General features: G+C 43.7%; 1 protein-coding gene across 5 annotated transcripts; it reads left to right on the plus strand.

Moving 5' to 3' along the window:
* The first annotated feature begins 339 nt into the window (after positions 1–339).
* LOC311127349 (peptidylprolyl isomerase domain and WD repeat-containing protein 1-like) lies at positions 340–15,675 on the plus strand. 5 transcript variants are annotated; one of them, XM_084159183.1, is made up of 13 exons: positions 351–506; positions 595–683; positions 875–1,006; positions 1,103–1,205; positions 12,655–12,758; positions 12,882–13,002; positions 13,147–13,594; positions 13,810–14,000; positions 14,220–14,409; positions 14,570–14,751; positions 14,917–14,998; positions 15,103–15,285; positions 15,452–15,675. In XM_084159183.1, exons 3-13 carry the CDS (start codon positions 892–894, stop codon positions 15,593–15,595), a joined length of 1,863 nt encoding a protein of 620 aa, XP_084015309.1. In that variant the 5' UTR covers positions 351–506; positions 595–683; positions 875–891; the 3' UTR covers positions 15,596–15,675. The 5 variants fall into 5 exon arrangements, with proteins under 5 accessions (XP_084015308.1, XP_084015307.1, XP_084015309.1 ...); XM_084159185.1 differs by having other exon boundaries at positions 479–506; positions 920–1,006; XM_084159184.1 differs by lacking the exon at positions 595–683 and having other exon boundaries at positions 353–506.
* Positions 15,676–17,236: the final 1,561 nt, after the last annotated feature.

Consider the following 17,236-nt stretch of genomic DNA (forward strand, 5'->3'; position numbering starts at 1 on the left):
TATTCTGCTGTTTGAGAAATGCATAGACATTGAGGAATTTACTTTTTTCAATCTTTTGATATTCATTAAATGGAAAATAGCACCTTCTTTTGGAGGCAAGACGTGCAGAAGTGTATCCCTCTCTCCATCCTTTCATGATGAGATGACTATCAGCAAGGTAAAAACAATGTGGTGGAAACGTGGCTTTCGGTTAGTCACTGAGCTATTACATATATTGGGTCACACTAATAATTTCAAGAAAGATACAGTAGGTGCAGAGCCATGTAATTTAATTCCACGTCGGTGCGGCATTTAGCTACTGAGTTTGTCTCCAAGTCTGTCAATAACTGTACGGAAGCCGAGGAAGAATTGTGAATTCAATTCGACAACAATGGCGTCCACCACAGAAAACTTAGATTTGAAACGAAAACTAGACGAGAATGAGAGTGAAGGAGGAGATGGAGAAAAGGAGGAGGAATGGGTTGGACCCATGCCAAGCGAGGCGACACAGACCAAGAAGAGAAAAGGTAGCTATATAATGGATAAGCTAGCTAACGTTAACTAGCTATGTTAGCACACCTCCAGCACTGCACTAACTTTTCATTTACATTTAAGTCATTTAACAGACGCTCTTATCCAGAGCGATTTACAAATTGGTGCATTCAACTTAGGATAGCCAGTGGGACAACCACATCTTGATCACAGTAAGTACACTTCTTCAAACAAGCAGCTGTGAGCAAAGTTAGTGTAATCAGGGACAACTACATCTCGGTCACAATAAGTACATTTCTTTAAACAAGTCAGTGCTAGCAGGTGAAATAAGTCAGGTGTTAGATTAGACAAAAGATAGTGGTAGTAAAGGGGGGGTATAATTATTACTTTTATATTATTCCAGGTATTCCTTAAAGAGGTATGATTTCAAGTGTCTCCGCTGTCCTAGCGTCGTGGGGGAGCTTGTTCCACCATTGGGGTACCGGAGCAGCAAATAGCTTTGACTGGGCTGAGCGGGAACTGTGCTTCTGTAGAGGTAGGGGGACTAGCAGGCCAGAGGTGGCTATAAAAAATAGTGTTGTTCTCAAATTGTGCTTGCTTTTAACAATAGTGGTTTTATGTTTTTGTACAGTGCTGGAGTATGAACGTGTGTATTTGGACAACTTGCCATCATCAGCCATGTACGAGAGGAGCTACATGCATAGGGATGTTATAACGCACATTGTCGGTTCCAAGTAAGTAACGTTAGCTTGCTAGCTAGCTAGCTATTGACGTTATCTACAACCTGTAGATAACGCACGATACACTTTCACGTGCTGATTGTTTACTTCCTGGTTAATTGATTTGTGTTTCACTGCAAGTACTGTTATGAGTAGCTGCAGCCCAATAGGCCCTTTTCACGTGACGTAAGACAACTTCCGTTCTGCCGCGATGCAGGTTATGTTTACATCCGGTGTCGCTTAGGAACGCTTAGCTAGTAGCACATCATTATGGAGTTCACCCAGTCCCTTTCACATCTGCCACCAATACGACTTAACGACGTAGAACGACTTGCTGACAAGTGGTCCCTTACTTCAAGATCGAAGCTTGATAAAGGCTACAAGTTCTTCGTTGAAGGTTACCTGTTTGATTATGAAGGTACGTGTTTATCTTTATTTAGCTTAAATTAGCCCTATGCTAGCGAAGGTTATGAGCTGACGAGTTTCTGTTTTGCAGCCTCTTTTTAATATTACTGCTGTTTGTATCGACCGTAAGATAAGAGTCAGTAATGTATTAATGGCTAATGCTGCGCCCTTTCTCCCAATCACTGTATTGAAACAGTCTCAAGTGTAGTTAACGGTGAGGTGACAGTGAGAGGGCGATGTTACAGGTCCATGAAGAAAAATGAGGAGGCTCATCGGCTTCAGGTTTCTCAGATAAACAGTTCTCTAACATTATGATAAGATAGGTTAAGATAGATAAGTTTTCTTTTTGTTGTGTTTTGCTGCGGTTGCAGATTTAATAAGAATGATTCCACAAAGTTCCACTGTGGATCAGTTTGTTTCTCAGTCTGAGCTCTGATTTTGTATCATTAAACTTAATACACAACGAAATTCTTACAAACCGATGTGGGTTGTTGACGGCAATAAAGACTGGGAAAGATTCTGTGATAACTCAAAATGTAACGCTACCTTTTAACGTTATCGGTATCTGGTACTAAGTTGTTGTTAGCTAACGTTTGCCCACTTTTAAGTAACTAAGGCAGTGAACAATTATGAATTAACAATAACGTTAGCAAGTTACAAACCATTGCATATACGTAAACATTATTACTCTTAACTTTACTAATTTAACTTAAACGTACCTTTTGGAATTTCTTCAAGTAGCTAGCTTGCTAGTTAGTGGTCAACAGTTGTATTTTCGTTGAGAAGTCTCAGGTTACGGGCGAACGGAAGTGAAGTTAACCTGCTACGCGGAAAGGCGGAAGTTAGATGACGTCATCGTGAAAAGGGCCTATATGGCGACCAGAGTATAGGCGTGTCGAAAGGAGTGGGTGTATGCAAAGCGAATTTGTTGCCACTCAAGACCGTTTCTTCTTCTTCAAATAGGTTTAATGGTGGTTGGCATCCAATTTGTTGCATTACCGCCACCTACTATACTGGAGTACAACTCCCTTATCTTTTCTTGAAAAATAAAATAAAACAAAGCAAAGAAATATCCTACCATCTAACACTACACTCACAACTTCAAAACTACTACTACTAATTAACCCCACCCTTCTCCACTATTTAAATATATTCACCTACCTCATGCCCTCAACCTGAAATGATGGGACATCACCACTTAACACTCCCTGTAACTCTTCTGCTGTCAGGTCTCGCACACCCAAATATCTCTCTGCAGCTGCCACCACAACCTCAATTTTCTTCGATTTGCGTTCCATCCCTGCAGTACAATTAGTAACCATTGCTATAAACGCTAAAAACCCAATCTTACTGAAACATATATCACTTGCTTGCCTATCCCACTGTACTGGTATATATCTCCTACTCTCACCACTCCCCCCCTTGACCCCTCTTCTTCTACTTTCTTCACTGCCTCTGCATATGACAACTTCTTCTCTACTCTTACCCTGGAAACCTCAACCTGCTTCTCTCGCACTGGACATGTCTGATCCCCAGCCCCATGGCCACCCCTACAATTAGCACATACCACTACTTTCCCCACTGCTTCACACTCCTTAGTCTCATGCCCTTCTGCACACTTCTCACACCTTGGAATCTTCCTCCTACATACTGCTGCCACATGCCCATAAGTTTGACACCTGTAACATCGTAACGTACTCGGCACATTATATATCCTAACTTCACTTTATCTCAACTTCAAAACTCAAAAGAAAAGACAATGACTCTTCTGTTTCCCCACTCTCGCCACCCTGTCCGCATCAAACGACGAGCATCACACACACCGGGAATCTTCTCCTTCAGATGATCCACTTTTACATTTACTGCTACCCCAGTAATCACTCCTCTCAATGGCGCCCTTTTCTTAAGTGCGAAACAATTCACAATTCTTTCCCCCATTTATTTAACTCTAAGCACCTTCTCCCTCTGCCCAACAGAAACACAAACAATTATCACTAGACCACTTCTGGTTACCCTCACCGATTCCCCTATACCCAATGCTTTTTTCACCCATCTTGAAACCACAAATGGATCAGCCAAAAGGCAAGGATCCACTTTTTCCACAAACTTCACTCCTACTGTCACAGACTCATCTTTATCCTGACCCTCTGTGCAAGCCTCAGGCTCCGAGCACTTCACCACACCTACCACCTCCGATACTTCACCCTCTTCCATTTCTACTCCTGTCTTCAGCTCACTTTGCTTACATTTCCTACCACTCTTCTTTAACAAACCTTCTCCCTTTTTCCCACAATTTTTTACAGACTCAAACTCAGTCTTCCTCCCTCTCTCTCTTAGACCTCCTCTGCCTCTCTTTTTCCCCCCACGTCTCCTTATGATAATACTGCATTTCTCCTAACCAATCTATTTATTGCCTTCTCAAAGGACTCCATTTTCCCCCTCCTTTCCCTTCCGGCGTCGGGGGTAGCAGGGGCAGGACCAAGTTCAGAAATCCTGGGCTACACAACGAGTCGATAAGCCGGCGACCGGTGCACCGGGTGTTGAATCGACGTGCCTGCCAACTTGAAGTGCTTCCTATTTGGTATCGCGTGTCGTCGCCAGCGGTAGCAAACGTGGCCATTTTATTTCTCTCACATTCATTTATTTCATGTAGGATAGCAGACTACACAAGAAAGAACTAATATTGATAACCATCTAGATATCACCTTGATACATACATACAGTCTACTACTCAATGGGAAGGGCATGAATGGCAACAACAACAGGCACTGGTGTGGGAAGTAGCCAAGGTCAGAGTGACAGCTGCACACGCATACAACACATAAAGTACACCCGTCATCAATACTTTTAATCAAAAATAATAGTTAGTTTAATAACTAAAAATGTACAATTATTTGTCTGAAATTAACAGTGAAATATGACAGACTTCTCCTCTGGCATAAAAACAAAGTCCAAACTCTTGCGGTACGGTAGCTCAATGTACAGTAGTTGTGTGGTAAGAAAGGGAAGGGGGAAAAATCAATTCAAACCATCTAACCTATAGCAGATCGCCTGAGTCACCCACTCCATTCCACACGCCCACTCCTTTCCTTTTTACACACCCACTCCTTTCCACACGCCCACTACTTTCCTTTTGACACACCCACTGCTTTCCACACGCCCACTACTTTCCTTTCGATACACCAACTCGCCCATACTCCAGTCGCCATATTGGGATGCAGCTACCCTATTCTCTTTTTCTGCATGCTAAATTGATTAGTGCTATCCGGTATCCTTGGGACGTCCGTACCCTAAACTTAACCATAACCCTTACCTACCCCATTCATAGATGCTAACTGCTTTAGCGCCTATTGATGATAGTATCTTCTGACTGGGGGAGTTTTGTTAAGAGCCCTGACGCTAGTCTAAACATTAACACGCATCGCTTGCGGTACGTTTTTGGAAACATAAGGAACGTATCTTTCATATCAGCGAGAAATAATTTTCCTAAAACAAAAGGTTAAATTACTACACACCTTTTTTATTGGGTTAGTGTTTCCACAAGGCCTTACCAGAAGACTTGATATATGCATATTATACTTATATATATATATATATACAGTACCAGTAAAACGTTTGGACACACCTACTCATTCCAGGGTTTTTCTTTATTTTTACTATTTTCTACATTGTATAATAATAGCGACGACATCAAAACTATGAAATAACACATATGGAATTATGTAGTAACGAAAAAAGTGTTACACAAATCAAAATATTGTATATTTGAGATTCTTCAAATAGCCACCCTTTGCCTTGATGACAGCTTTTCACACTCTTGGCATTCTCTCAACCAGCTTCATGAGGTTGTCACCTGGAATGCATTTCAATTAACAGCTGTGCCTTCTTAAAAGTTAATTTGTAGAATTTCTTTCCTTATGCGTTTGAGCCATTCAGTTGTGTAGCCCTATTTGGTAAAATACCAAGTCCCTATTATGGCAAGAACAGCTCAAATAAGCAAAGAGAAACAACAGTCCATCATTACTTTAAGACATGAAGGTCAGTCAATCCGGAAGATTTGTGCAGTCGCAAAAAACATAAAGCACTATGATGAAACTGGCTCTCATGAGGACCACCACAGGAATGGAAGACCCAGAGTTACCTCTGCTGCAAAGGATAAGTTCATTAGAGTTACCAGCCTCAGAAATTGCAGCCCAAATAAATGCTTCAGAGTTCAAGTAACAGACACATCTCAACATCAACTGTTCAGAGGGGACTGTGTGAATCAGGTGTTGTTTAAGTGTTCCCTTTATTTTTTTGAGCTGTGTGTGTGTGTGTGTATATATATATATATATATATATATATATATATATATATATATATATATATATATATATATATATATACATACATACATACATACATACATACATACAGTGGGGAGAACAAGTACAGTGGGGGAAAAAAGTATTTAGTCAGCCACCAATTGTGCAAGTTATCCCACTTAAAAAGATGAGAGAGGCCTGTAATTTTCATCATAGGTACACGTCAACTATGACAGACAAAATGAGAAAAAGAAATCCAGAAAATCACATTGTAGGATTTTCAATGAATTTATTTGCAAATTATGGTGGAAAATAAGTATTTGGTCAATAACAAAAGTTTCTCAATACTTTGTTATATACCCTTTGTTGGCAATGACACAGGTCAAACGTTTTCTGTAAGTCTTCACAAGGTTTTCACACACTGTTGCTGGTATTTTGGCCCATTCCTCCATGCAGATCTCCTCTAGAGCAGTGATGTTTTGGGGCAGTCGCTGGGCAACACGGACTTTCAACTCCCTCCAACGATTTTCTATGGGGTTGAGATCTGGAGACTGGCTAGGCCACTCCAGGACCTTGAAATGCTTCTTACGAAGCCACTCCTTCGTTGCCCAGGCGGTGTGTTTGGGATCATTGTCATGCTGAAAGTCCCAGCCACGTTTCATCTTCAATGCCCTTGCTGATGGAAGGAGGTTTTCACTCAATCTCACGATACATGGCCCCATTCATTCTTTCCTTTACACAGATCAGTCGTCCTAGTCCCTTTGCAGAAAAACAGCCCCAAAGCATGATGTTTCCACCCCCATGCTTCACAGTAGGTATGGTGTTCTTTGGATGCAACTCAGCATTCTTTGTCCTCCAAACACAACGAGTTGAGTTTTTACCAAAAAGTTCTATTTTGGTTTCATCTGACCATATGACATTCTCCCAATCCTCTTCTGGATCATCCAAATGCACTCTAGCAAACTTCAGACGGGCCTGGACATGTACTGGCTTAAGCAGGGGGACACGTCTGGCACTGCAGGATTTGAGTCCCTGGCGGCGTAGTGTGTTACTGATGGTAGGCTTTGTTACTTTGGTCCCAGCTCTCTGCAGGTCATTCACTAGGTCCCCCGTGTGGTTCTGGGATTTTTGCTCACCGTTCTTGTGATCATTTTGACCCCACGGGGTGAGATCTTGCGTGGAGCCTCAGATCGAGGGAGATTATCAGTGGTCTTGTATGTCTTCCATTTCCTAATAATTGCTCCCACAGTTGATTTCTTCAAACCAAGCTGCTTACCTATTGCAGATTCAGTCTTCCCAGCCTGGTGCAGGTCTACAATTTTGTTTCTGGTGTCCTTTGACAGCTCTTTGGTCTTGGCCATAGTGGAGTTTGGAGTGTGACTGTTTGAGGTTGTGGACAGGTGTCTTTTATACTGATAACAAGTTCAAACAGGTGCCATTAATACAGGTAACGAGTGGAGGACCGAGGAGCCTCTTAAAGAAGAAGTTACAGGTCTGTGAGAGCCAGAATTCTTGCTTGTTTGTAGGTGACCAAATACTTATTTTCCACCATAATTTGCAAATAAATTCATTAAAAAATCATACAATGTGATTTTCTGGATTTTTTTTCTCAATTTGTCTGTCATAGTTGACGTGTACCTATGATGAAAATTACAGGCCTCTCTCATCTTTTTAAGTGGGAGAACTTGCACAATTGGTGGCTGACTAAATACTTTTTTCCCCCACTGTAGATCCTAAAGTTAACTTACAAGACAAAGCATGAACAAAGATTCCTAGAAGCCTATGAAATGAGAATTAATCCTACAACCTTCCTCCATGGATACAGGATAAGATGGAGAACAAAGGCATTTAATTCCATTGATAACATCTGAAGGTGTAACCTTTCAACCCAAAACCAACAACCATTGACCAATCAAACGAAAACAAGTTGACAGTAGTAACCTGACCACCAAATATCCACATCTAAAGGCTTGTGTGGGGAATGAGACCAATGTATAGAGTAATTCAGAGTTCACCTTGTACAGATACAAGTTACCACAGAGATCGTACATCCATATAGATAGCATTAGAGTTATCCTCAGTGAACAAGTTTCAGGTAGATACCGGACATGGATACTATAGTATTATACCATTTTACTGAGGTACAGTTCATATAAGGAAATCAGTCAGTTGTGGAGATCCTGGGCTGGCGGGGTTACATGTGGTCTGCGGTTGTGAAGCCGGTTGAACGTACTGCCAAATTCTCTAAAACGACATTGAAGGCGGCTTAAGGTAGAGAAATGAACATTAAATTCTCTGGAAACAGCTCTGGTGGACATTCCTGCAGTCAGCATGCCAATTGCATGCTCCCTCAACTTGAGACATCAGTGGCATTGTGTTGCGTGACAAAACTGCACATTTTAGAGTGGCCTTTTGTCCCCAGCACAAGGTGAACCTGTGTAATGATCATGCTGTTTAATCAGCTTCTTGATATGCAACACCTGTCAGGTGGATGGATTATCTTGGAACAGGATAAATGCTCACTGACAGGGATGTAAACTAATTTGTGCACAACATTTGAGAGAAATAAGCTTTTTGTGCAAATGGACAATTTCTGTGATCTTTTATTTCAGCTCATGAAACATAGGACCAACACTACATTTATATTTATATTTGTTCAGTGTATATATCAGCATATGTTTCGAAAACCGTTTTGAAAGCAATGATTATTGACATTTCTAAACGTTAAAACACTGTGTCGGAATTGTAGTTCAGTGAGCGAATGTAGCCATCAGTGAGCGAATGTAAGCACTGAAAACCCTAAATACGGAGAAGGGTTTTCGAGAGTTAAACCCTAACTTTAAAGGGGAACTGAACCCGCTAATTTGGCCTCTTTTTGGCCTGCTCCTCAAGCAGTCATGGCGGCCATGATAGAAGCCAAACGTTAGTTGACTTGGGGGTGTGGTTTATATGGAAGTTTCCTTGCAACCACCAAGATCCATCTGTCAGTCTTGCCTGCAGCTGTCCCCCAATAAAGAAGTGGTTCTGCAGGTGGTGACCACAGACCACCTCTCAGTTCCTATGCTTCCTGGCTGATGTTTTGGTCACTTTTGAATGCTGGCGGTGCTTTCACTCTAGTAGTAGCATGAGACGGAGTCTACAACCCACACAAGTGGCTCAGGTAGTGCAGCTCATCCAGGATGGCACATCAATGCGAGCTGTGGCAAGAAGGTTTGCTGTGTCTGTCAGCGTAGTGTCCAGAGCATGGAGGCGCTACCAGGAGACAGGCCAGTACATCAGGAGACGTGGAGGAGGCCGTAGGAGGGCAACAACCCAGCAGCAGGACCGCTACCTCCGCCTTTGTGCAAGGAGGAGCAGGAGGAGCACTGCCAGAGCCCTGCAAAATGACCTCCAGCAGGCCACAAATGTGCATGTGTCTGCTCAAACGGTCAGAAACAGACTCCATGAGGGTGGTATGAGGGCCCGACGTCCACAGGTGGGGGTTGTGCTTACAGCCCAACACCGTGCAGGACGTTTGGCATTTGCCAGAGAACACCAAGATTGGCAAATTCGCCACTGGCGCCCTGTGCTCTTCACAGATGAAAGCAGGTTCACACTGAGCACGTGACAGTCTGGAGACGCCATGGAGAACGTTCTGCTGCCTGCAACATCCTCCAGCATGACCGGTTTGGCGGTGGGTCAGTCATGGTGTGGGGTGGCATTTCTTTGGGGGGCCGCACTGCCCTCCATGTGCTCGCCAGAGGTAGCCTGACTGCCATTAGGTACCGAGATGAGATCCTCAGACCCCTTGTGAGACCATATGCTGGTGCGGTTGGCCGTGGGTTCTTCCTAATGCAAGACAATGCTAGACCTCATGTGGCTGGAGTGTGTCAGCAGTTCCTGCAAGAGGAAGGCATTGATGCTATGGACTGGCCCGCCTGTTCCCCAGACCTGAATCCAATTGAGCACATCTGGGACATCATGTCTCGCTCCATCCACCAATGCCACGTTGCACCACAGACTGTCCAGGAGTTGGCGGATGCTTTAGTCCAGGTCTGGGAGGAGATCCCTCAGGAGACCATCCGCCACCTCATCAGGAGCATGCCCAGGCGTTGTAGGGAGGTCATACAGGCACGTGGAGGCCACACACACTACTGAGCCTCATTTTGACTTGTTTTAAGGACATTACATCAAAGTTGGATCAGCCTGTAGTGTGGTTTTCCACTTTAATTTTGAGGGTGACTCCAAATCCAGACCTCCATGTGTTGATAAATTTGATTTCCATTGATAATTGTTGTGTGATTTTGTTGTCAGCACATTCAACTATGTAAAGAAAAAAGTATTTAATAAGATTATTTCATTCATTCAGATCTAGGATGTGTTGTTTAAGTGTTCCCTTTATTTTTTTGAGCAGTGTATAACAATGTGCACCTTTCATTCACAGCCGATTCAGATACTGTGCCTATTGGCATTTTGTCTGATGGTAATGGGGCTACCTTGGCAAACATGTCAGAGTGGTCATACCTTCCTGTGTGGTGTTTGGTATACAACAGGAGTTCTATGATCCTGGTGCAGAATACACAGGGGTTTTCCCTCCCCATATTAACTGATGCCATTCAATTCAATAATAAAAAAAGACGATACAAGTAAAAGTTGAATGCCGACTGGCAGGTCTCTCCATTCAGAGACATCAGTATCAAGCCTGTCTGTCAGACTGGACTTCATCACATCATCTTGCAAGTCTCCATGTGCTGGCTCCATACATGTTTCTGTGAACACATAGTCACTGTTCTATTGCCAATGGCAGTTAGGATAGGTCAAACAGTATCTGACACACAAACAGGTACTATGTTGAAGTTTGAATAAGTTAGACTAAACCTATATAATTCTGTTCTCCCCATCGACGACCATTGGTGAGCAAACGAGGTGAAGCTGGAGGTAAGGTCTTTGCCAGAGCCCCATTGATGGGTATAGCAGCATAGATCAGCTCCTGGCCCCTCAAAGATACTGCTCGGTCCCACACAAAAACACACACAGAGAGCACTGATTACATTATCAATGGTGGTTATGATTAGCCTGGTGGAACCAACCTGATCGCCTTTCTATTTCACATTAGATATCATAAAATGTGAAGTGAAATAGAATGGTGAAGACAGCGATCAGGCTGGTTCCACCAGGCTAGGTTATGCCCTGGACATTATATGCATCTAAGAAGTAGAAAATTAGCAACAAATAATGTCAGTTTACATAAATTATGTTTCACAATTGGGTTATCAAATGTATCAAAGTAATGACGTGGGTTACCTTATGTATTTGTAAAAATTATGAGCCTGTGAAAGCTGTTGCCGCTGATGGGTGAAGGTTGCTGGCTGGATACTTGCCAAAATGTGGCTGACTGTTCCATTCATAGGAATGCTCACAGCGAGGCATGATGGGGATGAGGGCCCCCTTGCTGATCTTCTATATGCTGCATGTTATGCTGCAGTCTGAGCATCTCTCGAACAACTGCAGCAGGCAATCTTATGAGATGGTGTTGACCGGAAGGGCCTTTTACAGGGTTACCCGTTGTTGATTGCGTCATCAAGGCAATAACTCGGGTCATTATCAGAGGCCTCATGATGGCGTGTCCTTTTCATAGGAGTCGAGGGAGACTCTGGCAAAAATGGAGGAGGTGTCACAAGGGTACTTGAGTCGCATGACACACTTTTATTCTGAGGTCTTGCCTGACAAATTGTGAAAATAGCAAGTGAACAGTGAATTAAATTATTTTTGGAGGTGGCTAAACCATTGCAATCACATTGCTGGACATGTTATGATACCCATCTTTGCTCCTTCTGCTAGGTCCTGGCATCCGTTCATGACCAGGGGATATCAGTCTGGCACCCAACTTGCACTTTAACAGAAAAACAGGGTCAACAATTGTCAACTTTCAATTATAAACATAGTTTGAGAAATAACGTAATATAATTTGGAAGCTAATTCTATGCTTTACATATGTAGACTGACTGGCTACAGATTGGATTAGATTCAGGCCGGTGACGCCGTTACTCGCTAGTTGGTAGCCAGCTAGCTAACGTCAGCTATGCTAGCGACGATCATGATTATAAAAATATACATAACCAGCAGTCTATGGTCTCGCTACCGGTATACTCACCACCACTGGGGACCAATAAACTCCAACGACCTATTCCGCGTGATGGGGTCCTTCGGCAGGGCATGCAAACAATAGTTGTTGGCTGTGCATCCTTCTGGAAGCATGCATTGCATGGTCAAACCGTATAGGGCTTTTCAGTCTCAAACGGCCGTGATCCTTTGAACGCGTTGGTTGGTGGCGATGAAACAACAGAGCCCAATTCAATGAAGGGAAGCGGAGGGGCGATTTGCATGTCGAACTTGGCAAAAGGTGGCATGATTTGTTGACTTAATTGTAATCCAAACCCAACCTTCATTTACACGTTGGGCACGCACTGAGGTTTCAATCTCCGTTTTAGATGAGACTGACTTTATGACCAAAATGATCCTATTTACACTTTGTAGTCAATTTTGACACTAGAATAAATGTTTCTGACTCATATCGATGCCACATAGGCCGTTTTCAAAGGGATTAGTTGATTTTTAGTGGCAGTCGCTCTTTAACTGTTTTAAATGTAAACTTCAATGGGGTGACATCAGAGTTGGACGGATAGCAAGGACCATGCAAAAATGTTAGAAACACGCATGCACACACCACAATGGTGCTCAATCTGCCTCTTTAAACTCATGTTTTAATTTCCAGGACAGATTTCATCATTACAGCCAGTCAGGATGGCCATGTGAAGTTCTGGAAAAAGAAAGAAGATGAGGGGGTAGAGTTTGTCAAACACTTCCGCAGTCATCTGGGTATGAATGATACATCTGTATGAATTCAAATGTATCTTAATGCAACCTCACACTGGGCTTTAGACTGACTGAAATATCATTCAGGGCTTGAATTCACTGTTCTTCATCTTCTTCGTGTTACAGGAGTGATGGAGTGTATTTCTGTCAGTGCTGATGGAGCTCTATTCTGTTCTGTTGGGGACGACCAGGCCATGAAAGTCTTTGATGTGGTCAATTTTGACATGATCAACATGCTCAAGCTGGGGTGAGTTTACATATTTATTTTTTTAGAGGTGAAAGGTCTAGCAATTTAGCTTGTTGCCTTAAAGCCAAAAGCTATCCCTTCTCTCTCTCCAAAAGCACCATGAGTGTTGATCTGACATTCCTCTGCTCTGTGTGTCTTGTGTAGTTTCCACCCGGGCCAGTGTGAGTGGATCTACAACCCAGGCGATGCCATCTGCTGCGTGGCCTGCTCAGAGAAATCCACCGGGAAGATCTTTGTCTACGACGGACGGGGAAGCAACGAGAAGCTCCATACCTTTGACAAGATACACTCCTCTCCGCTGTCCCAGATCCGCCTCAACCCCAGATACAGGGTCATCGTCTCTGCAGACAAGGCTGGAATGCTGGAGTATTGGACCGGCCTCCCCAGCGAGTTCAACTTCCCCCGGCACGTGGACTGGGAGTATAAGACTGACACAGACTTGTATGAGTTTGCCAAAAACAAAACCTACCCAACCAGCCTGGCCTTCTCCCACGACGGTAGGAAGATGGCTACTATTGCCACCGACAGGAAAGTCAGGATCTTCCGCTTCCTGACAGGGAAACTGATGAGGGTGTTTGATGAGTCGTTATCGGTAAGTTCCTAACTTTCACAATCGGGTCTTTACTTTATTTCACATTGCTATTAATAAACTGTGCTACATCTTATAATCAAGAGATTTGTTATTTTCTGTCACAAGATACTGACAAATTGGTAGCCTATTCACTGTTTCCCACATTTCCCAGTGCATTTATCTGAATTGTGGTAACTTTCTCTCATTACGGCCCATCTCTGACCTGGTCCTTTTAGATGTTCACAGAGCTGCAGCAGATGAAGCAGCAGCTGCCAGACATGGAGTTTGGTCGGAGGATGGCGGTAGAGAGGGAACTGGAGAAGGTGGACGGCATTAGGCTCACCAACATCATCTTTGACGAGACCGGTCACTTCGTCCTCTACGGAACCATGCTGGGCATCAAGGTCATCAATGTGGAGACCAACAGGTAGCGTTTTAATGGTCAAAATGCGCTTCACAGTAATATTCTCTAAACGCAGTGGTTGTCAGCCCTGGAGAGCTACAGAGTGAGCAGGCTTTTGTACCAGCCCTGCACTAAAAACCCTAAGTCAATTTATCAAGCTCTTGATGATAAATTGATTAGTTGAATCAGTTGTTTTTAAGGCTGGACTGAAACAAAATGTATTTGTCACCTGTGTGTGTTCAGGTGTGTGCGTATCCTGGGGAAGCTGGAGAACATCCGTGTGGTGAAGCTTAGCCTGTTCCAGGGGGTTGCCAAGGCATGCAACACAGCTCCCACCATCGAGATGAAGGCATCAGACAACCCGGCCCTGCAGAGCACAAAGCCAGACCCCACCATCTTCTGCACTGCCTTCAAGAAGAACCGCTTCTACATGGTGAACATTCAGTCAACTTTATTTGTCCTTGAAGGGCAATTGTAGCTCCTGTAAAAGAGAAATGGTATATTACTGTTGCTCCTATTCTTTGACATATTTTCACCCGCATTCTATAATTTCCTCAGCATTTCTGTCACTACAACTTAATTTATCTTCGTAGTTCTCCAAGAGAGAGCCGGAGGACACAAAGAGTGCCGAGTCAGACAGAGATGTGTTCAACGAGAAGCCGTCTAAGGAGGAGGTGATGGCTGCTACCCAGGCCGAGGGTCCAAAGAGGGTGTCAGACAGCGCCATCATCCACACCACCATGGGAGACATCCACATCAAACTCTTCCCTGTCGAGTAGGTCACCCTCTGTTGTTTTAAAGGACTTCCCTCAATGCTTCCTTTCTATTTGCAATGACAAAGGTTCTGTCTGTTAACTTTCCTCAGAACCTACAGTTTTGCATTTGATATATTTGATTGGACAGTTTCACTTATGTTTATGGACTACTTTATGTATCTCAGGTGTCCCAAAACGGTGGAGAACTTCTGTGTTCACAGCAGGAACGGTTATTTCAATGGCCACATATTCCACCGCGTCATCAAGGTAGGACATTTAATCACTGCTCATTGTTTTGAGTTATAGTAGGAACTTAATCACAGGATGTGCTGGACTATGTTTTGACCGTGTAGTCTTTCCTCTCCACCCAGGGCTTCATGATCCAGACAGGGGATCCTACAGGGACGGGCATGGGAGGGGAGAGTATCTGGGGAGGGGAGTTTGAGGATGAGTTCCATGCCACACTGAGACACGACCGGCCCTACACCCTCAGTATGGCCAACGGAGGCCCCGGAACCAACGGATCACAGTTCTTCATCACTGTCGTTCCCACGGTAACTAAAGGATACTGAAGTCCGATATTTTACTTTCTCTACATTCCTGGGGTTGAAGGAATGTGTTTTATTAAGTATTTTACCAATGTATATTTCTGCATTATGTACAAAGATGTTCAAATAAATCTAGACCTAAGTTAATGGCTCTCCCTACTTGTCTTTCAAGCCCTGGCTGGACAACAAGCACACAGTGTTTGGCAGGAGTGCCAAGGGAATGGAGGTAGTTCAGAGGATCTCCAACATCAAAGTCAACCCTAAAACAGACAAACCTTACGAAGACATCAGCATCATTAACATCACCATCAAGTAATCATGTTTCCATCTCACCAGTCTGTGTACTATTATTACATTCCTTTTTTACAAAGTAAAGTCTTGGATTATTCAAGAATGCATCTTGCGGTCTCTCATTCCATGTGCCATCTTTTCTTAGATGTGAGAAATGAATAAACCAGGGTCTTATTTGGGACCATTCAGATAGAAATGTACTGTGTAGATCAGGCATGCCTACATGTTAGACTGGTAAGTAAGTCTACTAACAGATATACCTGACATGATTCTATATTCGTCAGACCATATCATCAATGACATCGACATTCATCAGTTTGTTTTTATTTAATAGCGTCACATTAATGATCAATAATTTACAAAAAAACATCAAGTCCGAGTAACGTGTGTGGCTGTGTACTGTGCTTTTTAAATGTTTCAAAATCACATCAAGAGATCCTTTAAGAGTAGAGTGAAATGCTTCTTCACACATGCAGGGTTTATTTTCATACAAGAAGTAAACATAGCAATAAGGAACATTATTCTAACCAAAGGATGGTTCCTCGATACAATAAGAGGCATTGAAAGGGTGTTACTACAGGTGGGTAATGTAAACTCAGCAAAAAAAGAAACGTCCCTTTTTCAGGACCCTGTCTTTCAAAGATAATTCGTAAAATTCCAAATAACTTCAGATCTTCATTGTAAAAGGGTTTAAACACTTTCCCATGCTTGTTCAATGAACCATAAACAATTATTGTTAAGACACTTAACAGCTTACAGATGGTAGGCAATTAAGGTCACAGTTATGAAAACTTAGGACACTAAAGAGGCCTTTCTACTGACTGGAAAAACACCGAAAGATGCCCAGGGTCCCTGCTCATCTGCGTGAACGTGCCTTAGGCATGCTGCAAGGAGGCATGAGGACTGCAGATGTGGCCAGGGCAAAGAATTGCAATGTCCGTACTGCGAGACGCCTAAGAAAGCGCTACAGGACGGACAGCTGATCGTCCTCGCAGTGACAGACCACGTGTAACAACACCTGCACAGGATCGGTACATCCGAACATCACACCTGCGGGACAGGTACAGGATGGCAACAACAACTGCCCGAGTTACACCAGGAACGCACAATCCCTCCATCAGTGCTCAGACTGTCCGCAATAGGCTGAGAGAGGCTGGACTGAGGGCTTGTAGGCCTGTTGTAAGGCAGGTCCTCACCAGACATCACCGGCAACAACGTCACCTATGGGCACAAACCCACCGTCGCTGGACCAGACAGGACTGGCAAAAAGTGCTCTTCACTGACGAGTCGCGGTTTTGTCTCACCAGGGGTGATGGTCGGATTTGCGTTTATCGTCGAAGGAATGAGCGTTACACCGAGGCCTGTACTCTGGAGCGGGATCAATTTGGAGGTGGAGGGTCTGTCATGGTCTGGGGCGGTGTGTCACAGCATCATCGGACTGAGCTTGTTGTCATTGCAGGCAATCTCAACGCTGTGTGTTACAGGGAAGACATCCTCCTCCCTCATGTGGTACCCTTCCTGCAGGCTCATCCTGACATGACCCTCCAGCATGACAATGCCATCAGCTATACTGCTCGTTCTGTGCGTGAATTCCTGAAAGACTGGCCATGGCAGAACACTGACATTCCTGTGAAGAGCCCGGATCTCAATCCCATTGAGCACGTCT

The sequence above is a fragment of the Coregonus lavaretus genome (assembly GCF_964263955.1).
Source record: "Coregonus lavaretus genome assembly, chromosome: 4".
Taxonomy (NCBI): Eukaryota; Metazoa; Chordata; class Actinopteri; order Salmoniformes; family Salmonidae; genus Coregonus; species Coregonus lavaretus.